Source organism: Sinocyclocheilus grahami, unplaced genomic scaffold (assembly GCF_001515645.1).
Source record: "Sinocyclocheilus grahami isolate Dianchi unplaced genomic scaffold, SAMN03320097.WGS_v1.1 scaffold299.1, whole genome shotgun sequence".
Classification (NCBI taxonomy): Eukaryota; Metazoa; Chordata; class Actinopteri; order Cypriniformes; family Cyprinidae; genus Sinocyclocheilus; species Sinocyclocheilus grahami.
The window spans coordinates 46,706-65,465 of record NW_015505478.1 but is presented as its reverse complement, the minus strand read 5'-3'; the positions used below and the strand labels follow the sequence as shown (position 1 = coordinate 65,465).

Genomic DNA, 18,760 nt, shown 5'->3' with positions numbered 1-18,760 from the left:
TATGTTCGGTTTGCCTAACTGAACGTAGTTTAACTGTCTGCCACAAGTTGATCTTGTAATAAAGGTCTCATCGAGGAAAAACACGCTGTATTTTTGTATTCATTGCATTTTTGAATTATAAAAGTTAAATAATTAATTTTATTATAAAAATATTAATGATTAATCGATAGTCGATCGTTAATTCTCCCGACGATCGACTAAGAAAATTTAATCGAATGCCCATCCCTAGTGTTAACCATATTTTCTACTGATTGAGAGAGGAAATACTGCAGTATATTGACTTAGAATACCCTATTTTACTGTCATGATGAGTGAATAGTCAAAAAAACAAACAGGAGTCACTCATTTATAATCGCGGCATCGTCTGATAAAATCAACATGCATCTACACTAAAGAGCTGCTATGCGGTTGTTTTGGTGCATGTGATATTAGTGCATGTGATATTAACAGACGAACTACACTCATATTTATAATTTCAAACAATCAGTAAGCGACAGGTGCTAGGAAACGCTGTTTTGTACTCATTTATTGACGAGTCGGCTGCGGTGCGGCCAACTGAATGCGCTGCTTCTCTGCCACTCACTGCACAGAACAGACGCCGAGAGAGGTGACACTTCTCCGGGAAAGTCAGACCTCACATTCGCGGGACAGCACTGGCAAAATCTTCCAACTGAATCATAGCTAAGGTTTATCCAAAAAAGTCGCTAGGTTTGTCAATAGGGCCTTTCGCACCGCAGGAACCTTTTCATAGTACCAGAACTAATGTGGAACTACCCACTTTTTGCCGTGTTCTCACCGCCGGAACTGGGAGCGATAATTTGGGAACCAAATTAGCGCCTACTCCGCAGGGTCTAACCAGCACAACTGGTACTAATCGTGATGCAAGTAGACATGAGACATATTGATTGGCCAAACGCGTATGAAAACGCCCTCATGATTTAAAACGCTGTGTAAACATACTGCAAACATTGTGTCAACTTATTTCGCAAGTATGGAGAACAACGATAGATGGACGGATGCTGAAGTGCAGGCACTTGTATCAAATGTAGCACTGCCAGTTGTCGTTGGAGATTCTTAGTCCTCCTTCCCGTTCTTTCAATCGCTTTACGCAGCCTATACGTCGACATTTCATGTCTATTATTGTGAAACCCGCGAGACAAAAACACCGCTCCGATCACAGCGTCCTCCATCCTTCTGTTGTTAACGTTGTTCTTTGTTTACGTTGTTGAACACCGCGCACAAATAACGTCACTGTGTGTTGACCATCTTACATACACTGGGAAATAGTTTTAATACTTTAGTACTGTACATTTAGTTCTGGAAATAAAGCGATGCGAAAGGCCCTAGTATGAATATTCTATGGAAAAAAGCCACAATAAGGGTCTGAAAGTTGCTAAATCTAGTGCTCAAGTCATGCTCGTGTGTGTGTGAGATGCGGAAGCTGATGGCAGGGGGCAGTGGATATTTGTGGCGGTCAGTGTGGATATTGTGGATGAGTTCTTCTGTCATCACGTTTTATTAGTTCTACAGCTTCAGTTTCAGAACTTTCACGCTTAGTAACACATACAGCTGTTCCCGCACCACAGTGCAACAGTGAAAAAGGACCCCTTTCAAACAGTGACGCGTTCTGAACGTTACACCGGTACATACATACATACATACCAGTATTGCGGTATTTTAAAAATGAGTAAAAATAAACACTGGTATTCGGTATGAACCGGTATACCGCCCCAGCACTAATGTCTCCCTCATCTAGCACACCTGATTCAACTCATCAGCTCATTAGTAGAGACTGCAAGACCTGAATTGGGTGTCTAATAAGGGAGACATACAAAATGTGCAGGACACGGGAGGCTCCAGGACAGGATTAAAAACCCCTGAAGTAGAGAGTTAAAGGGTTAGTTCACCCACAAATGAAAATTAGTCCATGAATTACTCACCCTCAAGGCATCCTATGTGTATATGACGCAACAATCAATGTGGGGAAGATGTTGTTGTTGAACCGAAACCAAGCCGTTCACACAGAACGCATATTTATCGCATTTTCTAGTGGGACATCTATCACCGTTGCACTCGCGTCTCGCAGAAGAGAGCCGCAGGTTTAGAAAGCTATGTAAAATTAATGTAATGTCTTAAATTTTATTTAAAAAAAAAAAAAACATGTCAAGACTTTATGGCGGTTTTCCCCATCCCACTGCATCTCAGGTTTTTAAATGAAGAATGTACTCTTTGTGATTGGTTTTCGGTCCTTTGTATTAAACTATACATATAATTGTTTAAGCAACTTTATTAGTTATATATGGTTTATAAGCATTACTTTAAACATTATGCAAAGATAGTCGTGTTATTTTATTATGCTTTGAAGAAACGTGCATAATATTTTGCTCGATGCGCCCTCAGGAGAGAAGCCAACAGCTCCCTCCCCAACTGAAATTATGCCTTTTATATTCGAATATTGATAAAAAAGTAAATAAAAAAATTCAAATTTAGTTTTTCAGCCATTTTGACAGCCCTAATGCATACGCTGACCTCATAAGTCATCCGCCCGGAGCTGCTTCCGTGTACAACTGTTGGCGCAAGCTACATTAAAGTGATTACATTTTGAATATGGATATTTTTCTTACCAAAACGCATCGATTCGCTACAGGAGGCCTTTGTTCACCCCCCCCCCCGGAGCCGTGTGAAACACTTTTTATTATGAATGGATGCGCTTTAACTTATTTTGGACTGATGCACTGCAACACCCGCTGACTGCTATTAAACTGCTTGGAAGATCAAAGACAATTTTTAATATAACTCCGATTGGATTCATCTGAAAGAAGTCCTATACACCTAGGATGACTTGAGGGCGAGTAATTCATGGGCTAATTTAAATTTTTGGGTCAACTAACCCTTTAAGTCAATTTTATATAAAACTTAAATTATACATGCAATATTATTTTTATATATTTTTTAGCATTACCTGTGAACTTCTTCTTGATGGCATCCTTGGAGCTGGCATAGATCATCTTGCTTTTAAGTGGGGCATTTTCTGGGGCCCTGTGCAATACAAAGGAGATCAGATCATCTGCTTCATGCGAGCATTTGACAAGTCTATATCAGGAGCCCCAGAACGGTTCCTGGAGATCTACCTTCCAGCAAAGTTCAGCGCCAACCCTGAACCAGCTAATGAAGCCCTTCAGACACCTGTTCGTTACAACAGGTGTATCAGAACAGGGTTGGAACTAACAGGATTCCCACTCAATCATGAACACCAGATTAAAGCACCATTTATTTTATATCAAGCACCTATCAAATATACACCCCAGCATATGTAGCATCATGAAAGACATCTTACAGTATTTAACATTCACATAAAACATTTCTGCGTAATGAGGTTTTGAATGTGTAGGTTTCATAAATTTAGACCATTTTGGTCTAAATCGTGTTCAAATTAATTTTGAATCTCAAATATATATTCTTGCATCAAACTGGTTTTTGCTGTAATTCTTGTAAAAGATTTAAATTTGAAAATCTAAATTTTTAAATTAATAAAAAGTGGTTAAACAGGGCTCTACCCTTTCTTTTATTTTTAGGAGCACTTGCCACTTGTTTTAAAAAAAATTTTAGGAGCACAGTCAAATTTCAGGAGCACCTTCTAATCAAATTCTGATCAAATATTAGCCTTCCCATTACGAGATTATGTTTGACTCCTTAGTGACTTACAGGGAATTTTGTTTATACCTTTGTCATGGAATTTTCCTAATTTTATTAAAAGTATGTCATCTTTTGTCAAATTCAAAAAATTATATTATAATTAATTTCTAATTAAAACAACAGAATAAAAACAAGTAGAACAAGAATAAGTTACCAATCAAATGAAATCAGTATTAAAAAAATTATTTGTACTACAGAGGTGGCACAGAAGAACACAAAAGTAGGTGTATTTTCAGATGGTTTAATGAGGCTCAGCGGTCACATGAGTGCGATTAAATTAATAACTTCATGTTGAAGTTAATGTTTTAAATATACAATTTTGAATATAGAAATATTAGATGATTTAAATAAGCTACTTTAAAATTAAAGAAACTGCCAGTAGGTGGCAGCAAGCCACTGATTTTATCACTGAATCATTCATTCAATCGATTTGTTCGAATAGCTGATTCATTCAAACAAGTGACTGTCTTTATGAATGGGTAATTGAATCGGATTTGTTTAAAAACACCCATTCATACATAAACAAAACAACGCTGTGTTTGAATGGAGATGCGCAGTGGCTCAGCTGTTACTTTGTTTGAAACTATTTTCGTTGACTAAATAGAGCAAAATCATGCAATGGCGTTCAGACAATGCAAGTCACTTAATATTAACTTCTTGTTTAATGAACTTGTATTAAATCAATATAATTTGCAAACTCCCTTATTCATTAAAAGCTGTCACTCTCCTTCGTTCATCACAATCTCACAAAGTTCCATTATAATCAACGCAGCTCTCTACACTGCACATCTCTTATTTAAACCCCGTCTACACTTTGTTTGTTATAATGAGAGGATTCGTGAGCTTGCAGAACTCAGCACTGAACAAAACGGCGTTTTCAGCTGTGAGTGGATTCTGATTAACATGTTCAAGGAATCAACATATGTCTGATACATTACTCACCGCTACAAACACGTTGTAAGTACGTATTTTTTAATAGTCGCACGCAGTAGTTTTCAGTCGCAAATGCACTGCTTCTCCATAGTTTCATGCAGGGCTGTGCAATGTGAGCATCAGCTCACATGCTAAGATTTTTTCTTGCGCTACCCCATCTCCACCCCAATCATTAGCGCGGTTTTGTTTTGCCTTTGACAGCGCATATAGGAACATTTTTGAAATGGCACCATTCTACTAAATTTATTTCAAGCACTTTTTAGGACCTATATTTGTTTTCAAGTACTTTCCAGGCCTTGAATCTGTGTGTCTGATATTCAAGTTCTTTCAAGCAGCGTGGGAACTCTGAACTAAAGTCTGCAGGAAGGTACATCTCCAGGAACAGGACTGGGAGCTACATGAAGCACACATGCAGAAGCTCTTGAGACTTACCAGAAAATGAAAACCAGGTCCTCTTTCTTGGTCTCTTTAGTCTCATACGTGGCATCATAGAGAGCATAGCGACAATCGTCAGGAGGAAGAATCTTGACAAACTTAAGGTAGGGATCTCCTTCATCTCCCTGCAGGATCTCATTGCCCTCCTCCATGACGATACGCTTCTTGTCCTCACTCAGGCAGAAGAGAACAGCCTTCTTCCTCTTGCTCTTCTCTTTCTCGTTGGCAGAAGCCTTGCGGACCTTCATTTCGTTGAAGATCGTCAACACGTTCTCATCCACTGTAACTCCGGAGGCCTGCAAGCACACAAACACACAGGATAAGGTCGCATGGAGGGCCCGTCTGAATAGAGGGAAGTGAGTGAACTGATGAGCAAGGATGCGTGAATGTGTGGGTGAAAAATCAGAATGAGAGCGTGAACGGAATTTTAAAAACAAACAGCTTTGTCTGTTCTAGTTAAACTGGCTGCCGTTTTGACAAAACTGTATAGTTCTATCTGAACCTCGTCCAGCGGATTCTAAACTACTAGGCCGGCAGGTTGTGCCATGCAAGACAGCAGTAAGTGACCAAACAAAAAACCCTGACATAGGAGAAACAGGACCACACACTTCAAGGGCAGTGGAATGAGAGTCAAGGCAAATAAAAACTTAAATATCACTCTGGGTGAGAATAAAACAATGCAGGGATGTGGTTTCTATTCCCACAAAAAAAAAAAAAACTAAATAGCAAGTCAAAGAAAAAAAAGGCTGATTTGAACAAGGCACCATTCTTTCCCGGTCACGTGACACCTCAGATATGCTCGAACACATTTGAACAGAGGGAAGGTTGGCCACTTCCTTATAAGAGCTGATGAGATTTGTGCTGATAGTCTGATTTAAAGCAGGAGCATCAAACATATATAAAAATTACTCTATGGATGTGGATGCTATAAAAAAAAAAAAATGTCATACAAAGCTGGTGTACAGCATTAGATCACAAAACAATGATTCTTCTGTGAAAAATCTAAATGGCCTCAATCACACCAATCCATTAGAAACAAGGCTCAGTGACTCATGCTGCATTGCCATAACCAGACATTCAACATTTCAGTTCCTAAGATTATACGGTGAGCAATGAGAAAACCCTTTAAAAAGGCTAGGAACCTGAACTTCTAGCGTCTATCCAGCTTCTGAATAGCATATGAGGACGTGCGAAAAGGTGGACACAAGGAGCCTTGCGGGGTAGATGCTTAAATGGCCCACTTACAGGAAAAGTACATCTAATGGGTGGAACCGGTTTGCTTAAGGTGTGAATGAAAGGAACATGTTAAGACGCCTCATTACGTAACATGCTCACAAATAATGGGGGAAAAAAATGGGACACTAAGGCCAAAAGGAGAATTAGGATTCCCACACCTTTTGAGCAATGAACTAGCACGACTTTTCAGGTAAACAATTTCAAATCCAATTAAATTTTTTTAATTACAGCCGCTTGTTTTGGATGAGTAAATGCAAATTCTAGATCTTCAGCAAGAAAACAAGCAAATCCTTCCCCATCTAGTGTCAAAATATTAAAGGGCAAAATTAAGTCCAAAGTTTAAGTACATGGGCACTAACGCTGCTGGTAAATCCTCCAAGTTCACTGAGAAGTGAGCCAGCGTTGTGATACAGGAAATGTGACGTCGTGGGTCCTCAAATGAAAAGTGCTTATAAGTTCAAGAAAATAACCACTGTATAAGGTCACTGTATAAGGTCACTGTATAAGGTCACGTGCCTCTCAGATTTTGACGTCGCTTGTGGCCTATGACGTCGCATATTGTCCTCGCGACCGAGACTGGTCGCACCGGAACCGGCATTTCCTTCAACTTGACCATTTCCCCTCAATAATTTCACAAGTGTTTTTCACGTCTACAGAAACCAGACGACGAAAGCACCAGCGAAAGTTCAATTACTAAACAGGACGCAAAGCACCTTCTTCTAAATATCCACAAATGCTGCACGTCATAGGCAAGAGAACGTCACGTGCTTATTACAAAGACAGAATGCCGACAAAGTGACAAACAGCAATTATGACAATAAAGACGTCGAGCAAAGATAAAACGTCAGATACGCGACGGTTCATCAAAGTTACGTCCAACCAGGAAGAGTGCAGCCGTGCACGCGCTGCCTGATAATACGCAAATACACAAGTAACGGATTTTAAACTCGGCTTCCTTCCGCTCAGCTCAAGTGTTGTTGTATTTATACAAAATACGTTTCCAGTCGAGTTGTATTTTTTTGGTCAAAGAAATAAAACCAACACCATCTGTGCATCAAGAATTAGGGTGGGGCCACGACTGCAGCGTTCGCGCATGTGTTCCAAATATCCGCAAAGTTACCGCGTTCTGAAGACGAAAAGCGCACTCTATACACGCGAGGCTTCGGTCTTAAAAGGGAATAACCTACGGTTTTACACACGCCCGCAGCCCCTCTGGTGCGGCAAACGCGAGCGGTGGTGTATTTTGACGGATGGCCGTGCTCAGACAAAGAAAGGACAGAGTCGTGAAAGCGCTTCATCTGGCCGGCGAAAAACGCAGTTAAACACACACGCGGCCAACGACCAACGGTTTATTCACAGCCGTTCCTAATTTACCTGAGCGATGCGATCGTATGCGGAGCGACGGGCCTGTAGGTAGTGTGTGATAAAGCAGCGAGGCCGCTCCTGGGCCTGGACTCACGGAAATAAAGGAGGCTGAGCGGGGAAATGGCGCCAGTTGTTTTTGGGTCTCGTTTTTGCCAATCTCATCGCAGCGGAAGGCCTCGCACCTTCGAGAACCGCGAGGATAATCGAGTTCGTTAATAAATACGGTTAAACGACGCTGCCAAGAGAACCAAGGAAAACCGGTTTGCAGCTATTAGTCGGCGAAGGGGTTAATTGACAGATTTGATTCACAGATTATTTATTCACATAAAAAAACAAAGCCCACAAGCTAGCCATTGAACTCTTCAAACACGCTGAAACTAGCCGTACATTGTATTAGCATCGTTTAAATGTAGACGTACCATGGTTGTGTCTCTTCGCTAGTCGGCGTCTGGAGGGGAATTGAACGAGCTGTGATGCAGTCCTTCGCTCTCGCGCACTTGATACAACACTCGGGCGCGCCCTTTTGCGCGTGGCCGTGCAGCGATGGGAACGCGCGTCCATGTCACGCGCTTGTTGGGGTGTTGTGGGAGCTGGAGTTCTGAGCTCTATACAGCCGGACTTGGGCATAATAAAATGTGACCCTGGACCACAAAATTAGTAGCACGGGTATATTTGTAGCAACAGCTAAAAATACATTGTATGGGTCAAAATGAGCGATTTTTCTTTAATGCCAAAAATCATTAGGATATTAAACGAAGAGCATGTTCCATGAACATTTTTTCCTACCGTAAATATATCAAAATGTAATTTTTGATCAGTATTATGCATTGCTAAGAACTTCGTTTGGACAATTTTAAAGGCGATTTTTCCCCCCCAGATTTTTTTGCACCATCAGATTCCATTTTTTCTAATAGTTGTATCTCAACTAAATATGGTCCTATCCCAACAAACAAACATACATCAAAGGAAAGCTTATCTATTCAGCTTTCAGATGATGTAAAAATCCCAATTTCGAAAAATTGACCCTTATGACAGGTTTTGTGGTCCAGGGTCACAGATATATTCACTGTTGTTAGTAATACACTGGCACAAACTTATGGTCTTTGAAAAGCGTTTATATGAGGTTATGTGCATTTAAAGTATTTATTTAAAAACCATTATTAAGCATGTTATTAAAAATATATAACTATGAAATACTATATATATATACATATATATTATTGTTCATTAAATGTATTATTATGCATTATTAATATATACGAATTTTTAATTAAATATATTTAAATACAGCAACCAACATTTTACATACTGAACATTTAGACCTTTAGTTTTCTGGCCCATACATGGTAAAGTGACATGAAAGGTGCTGTTATACTACTAAATTCTGCACCGAAACACACCACACCAAGTGCAATATTCGTTAGTGGCACGCTGCTGTATAGCATTGCTGGTCTCTGCCCCTTTTTAAGGTTCGCTTAACTCGCTTCCAAATAAGGAAGCAAATGGTGACCAGTCGTGAGCGCGCTTCAGCCGAAGCCGCGCACATCAGGCGGCTCGCGACTCCGATCGCCATATAAGGAAACAAGGACGCTCACACGCTAGAGGGAGCGGTGTACAGCAGCAACGAATGAAACTGCAAAGGAGGAAGAATGCGTCCCGCTTACCAAAGAGCACAGAACATGCTTTATTATCTACAGTTTGCAGTGAACAAGTGATGTACGAATCAAAGGATCTATTTGTGGATTGATGCAAATGAACGATGTTCAAACGTGGCCACGACGCACTGAAACGTTCTCTCCGTTTAAATCAATGCTGACACCTAGTGTACAAACGTTGACTCTTCTTCACATTTCTGCCTTCAACTGTGTACAAACAAGACCCATCAGTGTATGGCATGCGTATAGCTTTATTTCTGGGATATATAACGTGTATGTAACAATGAAAGTGATATACAGGGACAGAGAATGATCCCTGGTGGGTAAGTTTAGGCAGGTCCACACAGCTGAAAAAGTGAAAGTAACACATTCAAAGCCTCCAACTGAGGCTCTAGTGGAATGCAACAAAGAAGAACGCCACAAATACACTTTACAGACATTCCTTGGGGGGCAAATGCATATTTTCTGTCTTTAAAAACCTGGAAAAATGCTCTGGATTCTCCAGGTATACTATTTCACCACCACATCATACAAGGAATGTTACGTAACAAAAATTAAAATGGAAAGTCATAAGAGCAACAGTGCTCAAATCACTCCAATAACAGAATCAAATCAGGCATTTACTAATGATATGCAAATATGAACCTGATTACAGAATAGTGCACAATGACCAAGCTTTCCCCAAGACACTGTTGAATAGTTAATATTAGCTTTTCTATCAATACTTTGTTCAACTTGATGACAGTGTCAGGATGGTTTTGAACACCCAACTACATGCCAGCAGTTAAGAGGAAGTGAACAGAACCAATCCAGCACTCAAGAACATTGGGATGGAATAATATATGTTTGTTACCCTGATTATGAAACCCAATACAAGTGAAACAGCTTATTGACAGAAACTCCCATATAAATCATACATGGATGTGTACAAGATGGAAAGATGGAATGCATAGAAGGCAACAATGTGGTACAAAGAACACCAAACAAAGCTCTTGCAAAGTTCACATAATATAGTAACACTTGTAATACTAAACATCTTATCAAGCTCAAGCCTTAATGAAGTAATGGCAGTTCATGTGCAAAGGTATTCCTGGCTAAGAACAAACAGATAACATGTCTACAGTCTGCAATACAAGTGCAATCTAAACATTATACAACCCTGACCTGCTATAGAGGATGTCTTTGGCTGAACTGGAATGAACAACTGTAAACATATCAATGCAGTTCTGTGGAGAGTTTAGCCCTTGCGCTAAATCTATACCTGTCCCTGAAAAACCAGCTGCTGGTTTGTGATATTTGGTCTTGTGTTCATATTTGTGGTGATATTTAAAAATCTTCTTTAAGATATTCTGACAAAATGAGTCAGCCTGCATTAGAAGTAGAAATGTAAGTGCTATATTTGGAGATATGCATAATTTGGTAACATTATTGGTCACGTCTGTGCAGTTTACATCTCGTTCTGGCATCTTCGGTATGAATGAGAAGCTATCTTGTCTTTTTCTGTTGTGCAGCCACCTGACCCTGGCTTCTTGTCTTGTTTAGCACATCTGTGGCCTGAAAAACAACACAAGTACATTTTTAATCTTCATTTAAAATATATATATTCATATGTATAATTATTAAAGGAATATATGTACCTGCTCTAGTATTACTCCAGCAGCCTGGTCTATGGCTGAGCCTACTTCTCTGTACTGACCAGAGTACCGGATAAAGGCCCAGGTCAGCATAGCAATCATGGCCAGGCCAACTACACAGTCACATGCAAAGGAAATAGTTTCCAGGCCAATGAAGAACAAAATTCCTGACAGAACATACAGGAGGCAGACCAGGACAAACAGCACTGCAGGCGTCCGGAAAGCACTAAAAACATTCTTGGACTGAAAAGACAGCAAGTGTACATAAAATTAATAAAATCCTTTTAAGTTTTGAAATATTTTTCACATTAATTTTTTCGATGCTTTTTCACTTGTTACCTCGTTGTGTTTGCTTAAGGACTCCCACAGCTCTTTCAGCTCTCCTTCCAACTGTTCCTGGTAACGGTAACAGAAATCCCGCCCACCCATCTTCTTAGTGCTGGAGAAGAGATGAAGGGCCTCCTGCAGGAAGAAATGGTGCTTCTCCTCCAGTGAGTCAGGAGCCACATAAGGCAGATCTCCACCACACACCTAACAGTGAGGGGGGATGTGAGAAAAATAAATAAAAGGACATTATATAAAAGGTTAAATGGATATTAGGTTTGGTAATCACATGCCAATGCAAATATAAAAATGCGCATTAGTTGGGCGATATGCTCCATAGTCATATCATTCTATCGTCAGCCTGTGAGATCGCCGATACACAATATTATGTCTCATTTTTTTAATTATTTACTTACTTCGTTTCATAGCCAGAGAGTGAACCAACTCCAGGGTAAGGCTAAAAGCAGCCTAATGTTAGTGTAATCTATTAACTAAATATGTAAAATATTTTTATTATGACTGAAATTGTATTTAACATGATAACAATTTAATAGAAACATTGCAAGTTACTAATTATAATGCTTACATTTCCTCAGTTATTCAAATAGCAGCTACAGAAACCAACCAAAGAACATTTACATTATCAAAGAACATCATCACTGACTTAAGTCTAGCGCAAGTTTATGCACTTTAAAAGCAGTGAAGCTATCTACACTGCATGATGAATAAATCTCTTACACTTACATCGCACCTATATCTGCACTTTGTTTATGAGAGAATTCAGTTAGCAAGCGCATGCACTGAACAACAAAACTCCAGTGTGATGACTCATCTGAATGCCTCTGATTGGCCATTGCATTCATAAGCTCAACAGAATAGTGTGTGATTGGTTATAACGTTAAAATGTGGAAAAATAAATACGATGGAACAAATAAGCCCTAATATTAATTAGATAGTATTACTAGCCTGATAATAATAACAATAATAATCGTCTTGTTATCATCAAAGGCATCAGCCACAGGTGATATCTGACTATAGTCAATACACACTACTATCGTCAATCGTCACAACCCTAGTATTAGTTTCATTCAGCAATAATATGTATGAAAGGAACTGAACTTATTGTACATACAGTATAATGAGTGTGTAACACATTGTACATATAATAATGAGTGTGTAACAACCTGACCTTCTCCATATTCTTGTAGTACTGGTCTTTTGCTGACGCCACAGCTGCAAGGTTATTGGCCTCTGCTGTAGCCTGAATGAGTCAAAACATTAATTCAACAACATGACATCTTGTGACAAATCACAAATGAATACCAAATATCAGTAAAACTGCATTGTTACCTCTAGCATGGATTTAGGGTGTGGAAGGTCTTCTCCCTGATATATCTTGATATATGCCTGACAGCGAAAAAAAAAAAAAAATTTTTAAATGCTGCTCAACAAAATAGAGATCAAGATGATCATAAGCCAGGTGTGAGCTCACCTTGAAGTACTCCAGCAGGCCCCTGCAGGTCACCTTATTCCCATTGATCTCTTTCACAGCCAGCTCGTCAGTCTTCAGCAGGTTGGGAATGAGTTCATGCAACTGCTCCTTGAACTCTGGAGCCACATCTGAGAGTGGCAGGAGTGATTGTTAGAGAGAGAGTTAGGACACAAATAACAATGTTAGTATAAAATGAGAGGTGTAAAAAAGAAAATTAAACCCACAATGAGGGACACAAAGAGGGATGCAGATATCAGATGTAAGTGGAGTGTTGACAAATATGATTTGCTCTATTATTTGGGGTCAGCAAGATTTTTTTTTCTAAATAATTGATCAAATTGATCAACAGTGACAGTACAAGTTACAAAAAAAAATTATATTTTAATAAATTCTGTTCTTTTGAACTTTATATTCATGAAATAATCCTGAAAAAATTTACATGGTTTGGTTTCCATAAAAATATTAAGCAGCACAACTGTTTTCAACTGTGATAAAAATGTTTCTTGAGCACCAAATGTGTGTATTACAATGATTTCAGAAGGAAATCGCAGGATTAAATGACATTTCAAAATATATGAAATAGAAAACATTTATTTTAAATTGTAATAATTGTATCCATAAAAATATTAAGCAGCACAACTGTTTTCAACTGTGATAAAAGTGTTTCTTGAGCACCAAATGTGTGTATTACAATGATTTCAGAAGGAAATCGCAGGATTAAATGACATTTCAAAATATATGAAATAGAAAACATTTATTTTAAATTGTAATAATTGTATTTTGAGCCTTAGTGAGCATACAGCGAGAGATTTCAGTAACAGTTTACAATAAGGTTCCATTTGTTAACATTATTTAACTACATTAGTTAACATGAATTAATAATGAAAAATACTTTTAAAGCATTTATTAATCTCAGTTCATATTAATTGCAACATTTACCAATACATTATTAAAATCCAAAGTTTTATCTGTTAATATTAATTAATGGACCTAAGCTAAAATGAACTAACAATGAAAAGTTGTACTTTTATTAATGTTAACAAAGATGAATAAATATACTGTAACAAATGCATTGCTCATTGTTAGTTAATATTAGTTAATGCATTCATTTATGTTAACTAATAAACCTTATTGCAAAGTGCAACCAATGTTTTCTTCCAAAGCATTAAAGGCACAATATGTAAGATTTTTTTATTAAAATATCCAAAAACCACTAGAATGGGGTGCTGTGTGTACATTAATGAGGAAAAAAAATTTACTTAAATGATTTTAGCAAATTGCTGCAATATAACGAAGAGTGAAAAATTTAAGGGGGTCTGAATACTTTCCGTACCCACTGTATATTTTGCTGACTTGTGTACTTTATCCCAAATGTTTCGAAAAATGTTTAAATCCAGAGAAATAAGCAATTTTAACTTTCCGGATTTGTTTTGTAGAAAACACGGAAACACCAAAGATGCTTTAATATGTTATATTTAATTAATATGCGTTTTAATAGACCGGTGACGAGTAGCATTATAACAACTTTCAAACATATCTAGTATGATAAAACAGCGCTGCTTTTTTCCCCCACATACGCACGACCGGAAGGAGCGGAAGCGGTCGACTGTGGCATAATAAAAGCTCCGCTGCTTTTGAGCTGTGTGTCACGCTCGTTCAGCGGCCTCGTTTCACTTCGACAGCTTTCAGCCTCACCCTGCTAATATTTCCACATAGTGAGGTAGATATGTGGGGGCGTGTTAGAACGAGCCGTTTTAGGGGGGCGTGGCAGAGTCTTAACTTTGATAAAGAATATCTCTTTGGTTTTGAGACTTTAGTCTTTGCAACTTCAGGGATCTTATCTATGCACAATCAGCTTGTAACACTCCAAAGAGAAAGGAAAACTTGAAATCGCATCATATGACCCCTTTAACATTAAGCCAGATCACAGATGACAAAATCTTGACAGGAAGTGACAGAATTTCACTACAAACTTACTATGAATCTGAAATCAGGGCTTTTGCAAGTGCAGACTGCTTACTGGACATGAACCACCAGATAAGATATCAGATAGTTCATAATGCAACTGTCGTAATGAATTTCAGGGGAACTGAAACTGGCTAATACTAATCATTTAGTTCTTCATTCAAACTCAGTTTCCATATCTCAAACATGCGTATATCAACTAACAACTGAGTGGATTATTTCATATCTGTAAGTACAGGAAAACATTTCACACAAAAAATTATGCCCAATTCACAACACATGCTTACACACATATATATTTGTTCTTAACCTTGTTTTAATGTTAGTGAAGTTAAAAGTTTTCTAAATTAGATTAAATATAAATTGTATTTTAACTACATATACATATATATATATTCTAATTCTAATCATGTTAAGATGAAATATAATTTTCATCATAACACAATTATAAGGCCACCCAGAGTATGTGTTTTTTGCATACCTGTGGTATCAGTTGTTCCTACAATTTTTCGTAAAGTTAGAATAATTTTATGGTACTTTTACATGACAACAATGTACTACAAACAGAAACCTTCTTCCAACAACACTGTCAAAATGATCCCCTTTCACACAGAAAGATGTTTGTGAAAACTTTCACATGCAGATCTAACCTGTGCATACTTAGTAAATGTTACCTATTATTCCAACACATTATTTCTCTCTCAATACTGCACGTTCACATCTCTGACTGACTGCATTAGTGGAAGAGTGCAGATGTTCAAAAACCATTAAAACATCATGAAAAGCATTAGTTTTTGGTATTTAAAAAATGGAAGTAAAACCTTTAACCAGTTCTGAATAAGACCACATGACCACAGTGAGCTGTCTGCTGTCAGGCGCTTGTTACCTCACTTCCATCCTTCTTCCGCACAATGAAAACTTCACTCCATAGCTGGATGCCAGTGGTCTCTGGTTCTGATCCTCCTCTCCAGGAGAAACCTGTCAGAGGCTCATTCTCCTGCCCAAGCCAGTCCTGACCAGGCTGGAGAGGACAAAATAATAAGAGGTGAATTTACAGTGGGAATAAATATGCCTGGCTTCCTGCTCAAGAGCAGCACACTACCAGTATTCCAGTTATATTAGAAAGTGTCATCTTAACTGGGTGAATTTTGCTACATATTCAATTACGTGCTGTATTACATGATCTGAATATTGAATGTTTTTCTTCTGACCTTCCTATACATGTATCGGAGCATGAAATCCAAAAAGAAACTTTTCCCCTTTCGGAAGGCACCGGCGACAGACACCACCACCACATCCTTATCTCGAACCTCAGGCGTCAACAGAATTCGACTGAGCGCTTCTGTGTCCAGGTCAAAGGAGTGATCCTCCTTGTTGACTGTCACGATCTGAACTGGCCCAGGATCGCCTCTCATCCTCTGTCCTATATCACACGCTTACTATGGGCGACAATAAAAATGTTTCAGCTTATTGGCTGCAATAAAATAAGGTCACACATTCATATTCGAGTGCATGCCACAATTAGGTTTGACCTTTACAGCTAGCTGTTAGTTTCTGCTTGGAAATATCAAAGACAGTGTGTTAAATCACATTTCTGGGAGGCATTATTGAGACAGTACTGGCCCTGTTGGCTGGCAGGGCAGGGTTTGTTGGGAAATTGCGATGTGGCAAGCCAGTTAAAAGGTTCAAGCATGCTCTTCTTCACTGACAGACTTCAGCTTGAATGTGATTCATTGTTTCAATCATTCAGACTGCTTTCACTCGTGGGCAAATGTGTACAATCAACACTGCTGTGGAAAGTCAAAGCCACTGTCATCTGCATATAGTGGAAGAGTTTGTACACAAATGTGTGTATAAGTGAAACATCACACCCTGAGGAATAAAATACACAGGTGGAACCGATAAAAAAAAAAAAAAAGGTGAGGTCTGGAACAGACAAACCTGCTGAAAAATGTCAGGAATCCCTGGCTGTTTCTCAAAAGAATGTAATAATTACAGATACTTACAGTACTGCATGCGTTGCATGTAGTAAAGAGAAACGAGGCAACTGCCACTAAGAAACTTCTGTCAAATATGATAAATGAACATATGAACTTGCTCATGTCAACCATTAAACGCATTCAGAGTGGCTTCAGATTGTGTTCGGGGGCCTGTTTCATGATACAAGTTTAGGCAAGGCACGGCAAGGCAAGGCAAGTTTATTTATATAGCACATTTCATACACAATGGTAATTAAAAGTGCTTTACATAAAAGAAAAGAGAAAAAAAAATCACAACAATAAAACAAGGATTTTACCTTAAAATCATGTTTACCAAATAAGCCAGGCTTATTTCATTTAGTCTGACTTATTTTGAACCAAATCAACTAACAATAAGTCAGACTAACTGAAATAAACCTGGCTTATATGGTAAACTTGTTTTATAGTTAATAGTAAATAATCATGAGTAAATGTGAAACATTAGTGCAGATCTCTCCTCTCGTTGACAGGCTGAATTCCAGATCCTTTATGTAATATTTTCCATATAAGAATCAAAAGTTGTTTGTTTGGTGACATCTTACAAGATGCATGTATATAACGTTAAATACAATATAAAAATCAAACTTGCTGATATTAAACTAGCTAGTTACTACCGCCTCGCCCCAGCATTGAGGAGTTTCAATCAAACCGACAACATACTTGAGGAATGGACGAAACTAAATTAAGCCATTTTAAAAGTGTCTTGAGCTAGTTTACATTTTACCGTCTTTGAAAGCAACCAATCAATTCCAGTACCTTATGCTTCGTTTATCTCTGCAGACCTTCCACTGGCTCCGTTTCAGATGATGAACGTTTCAGTTTTAATAAACACAACTTTGTCCGTCAAAGACCGTCCCACCGCGCGTGTTGCTGGGAAATGTAGTTTTGTTGGAAACGAATTCGAATACACTCCAACCGTCAGTAGGCCACAAAAACTACAACATCCAAGAGAACCCAGAGCGTGACAAGTGGCGTTTGTTGTTACGGTCCAATCAGAGGACTTAAATATTATTGAGCCTAGTGATTTATAAGCGTGAAACAATATTTTAATCTTCATTAAATATCACCTCTCTGATTACATTGTGCGCACATTTACACTTGTTTTTGTTACTCGGTAAGCTAATGCACTTAAAAACATTAACGTTAGCTCATGCCAACATGAAAATAGTACAAGCAATACTTCCCCCTTTTTTTCAAAAAAGTTTTGCCAGACATCTAGGGAGTGTCTTCTAGGCTTTCCATAATGAGTCACACTGGTATGGCAGCCTTCACTTTTGGTGTAGCCAGGACCAAGAACCACCCATGAACACATCTCATTTACTACATTACACAACAGCTTTTGGTTTATGCAGAGCTTGAGTTAAATATGTTTGTTATAGCACATGCTCGAAATCAGCTCGCACTCTTAAGCTGATTCTACATCCTAAAGCTATAAGAATTTTTTATACATTTATAATTATTTGCTTCCTATTAAATGTAATTTTCTGACAATAAATTGTTAAATTCATTCACGTGATTCATTAGGTAAGGGTAAGTGCAATACTATTACATTTAAAAAGATCACATACCTGTACATAGAAGGTGTACTGAAAATCTGACCTGCCTCTGGGGTTGCCCCACCCAAACTACATCCTTTTAATGATAGGTTAAGGTTTAGGGTGGGGTTGTGGGTTAGTCCTGCCTGACAATATAGTCTGCCTATGGTGACAACATATCCTGATAGGCTTTTACAGCTCATCTATTACATTAGTATTGCATCTAGATAGTTTGTATGCCTTATGTTGTAGCTTCAAGTATGACAGTTTAAACTACTGGTCGGTTATCTCGAGTACGTAGGTCAGATTTTCAGAACACTGGCGTTTTTCTTACAAGCCACTGCAGAGCAACCATTATCTAAAGGTTAAGATGTGTCATTTTCATAAATGAAGCCATATGAGAAGACATTAATAGTAATGTCTATTTATTAGCTTCACTAATTCACTCCTCAATGTCTTCTGGTTAAATCTG

General features: G+C 38.4%; 2 protein-coding genes across 2 annotated transcripts in view; both read right to left on the bottom strand.

Annotated features, from left to right (window-relative positions):
• Positions 1–8,187, bottom strand: part of LOC107601108 (cofilin-2-like) — a 15,358-nt gene extending 7,171 nt beyond the window's left edge. The window contains exons 1-3 of the mRNA XM_016293139.1: positions 8,085–8,187; positions 5,062–5,360; positions 2,963–3,039 (exon numbers count right to left, since the gene is read on the bottom strand). Coding sequence (XP_016148625.1) covers positions 2,963–3,039; positions 5,062–5,360; positions 8,085–8,087 — 379 coding nt within the window. The 5' untranslated portion in view covers positions 8,088–8,187. The remainder of the gene's footprint in view (positions 1–2,962; positions 3,040–5,061; positions 5,361–8,084) is intronic.
• A 1,167-nt stretch (positions 8,188–9,354) lies between these two features.
• LOC107601088 (atlastin-3-like) lies at positions 9,355–17,607 on the bottom strand. Its single transcript, XM_016293109.1, has 9 exons — positions 17,510–17,607; positions 15,947–16,174; positions 15,613–15,756; positions 12,771–12,914; positions 12,629–12,685; positions 12,468–12,539; positions 11,294–11,485; positions 10,958–11,197; positions 9,355–10,874 (listed from the first exon to the last, which is right to left on the bottom strand). The coding sequence occupies exons 2-9, from the start codon at positions 16,148–16,150 to the stop codon at positions 10,806–10,808; spliced, it is 1,122 nt and encodes a 373-aa protein (XP_016148595.1). The 5' UTR covers positions 16,151–16,174; positions 17,510–17,607; the 3' UTR covers positions 9,355–10,805.
• Between the last annotated feature and the right edge of the window lie 1,153 nt (positions 17,608–18,760).

Coding starts and splice junctions, on each gene's coding strand:
- LOC107601088 (XM_016293109.1), bottom strand. CDS start 16,150: ATGAGAGGCGATCCTGGGCCAGTTCAGATCGTGACAGTCAACAAGGAG. Junction 12,686..12,770: donor GCCTGCTGGAGTACTTCAAG/GTGAGCTCACAC, acceptor TTTCGCTGTCAG/GCATATATCAAGATATATCA. Junction 11,486..12,467: donor ACTACAAGAATATGGAGAAG/GTCAGGTTGTTA, acceptor CCTCACTGTTAG/GTGTGTGGTGGAGATCTGCC.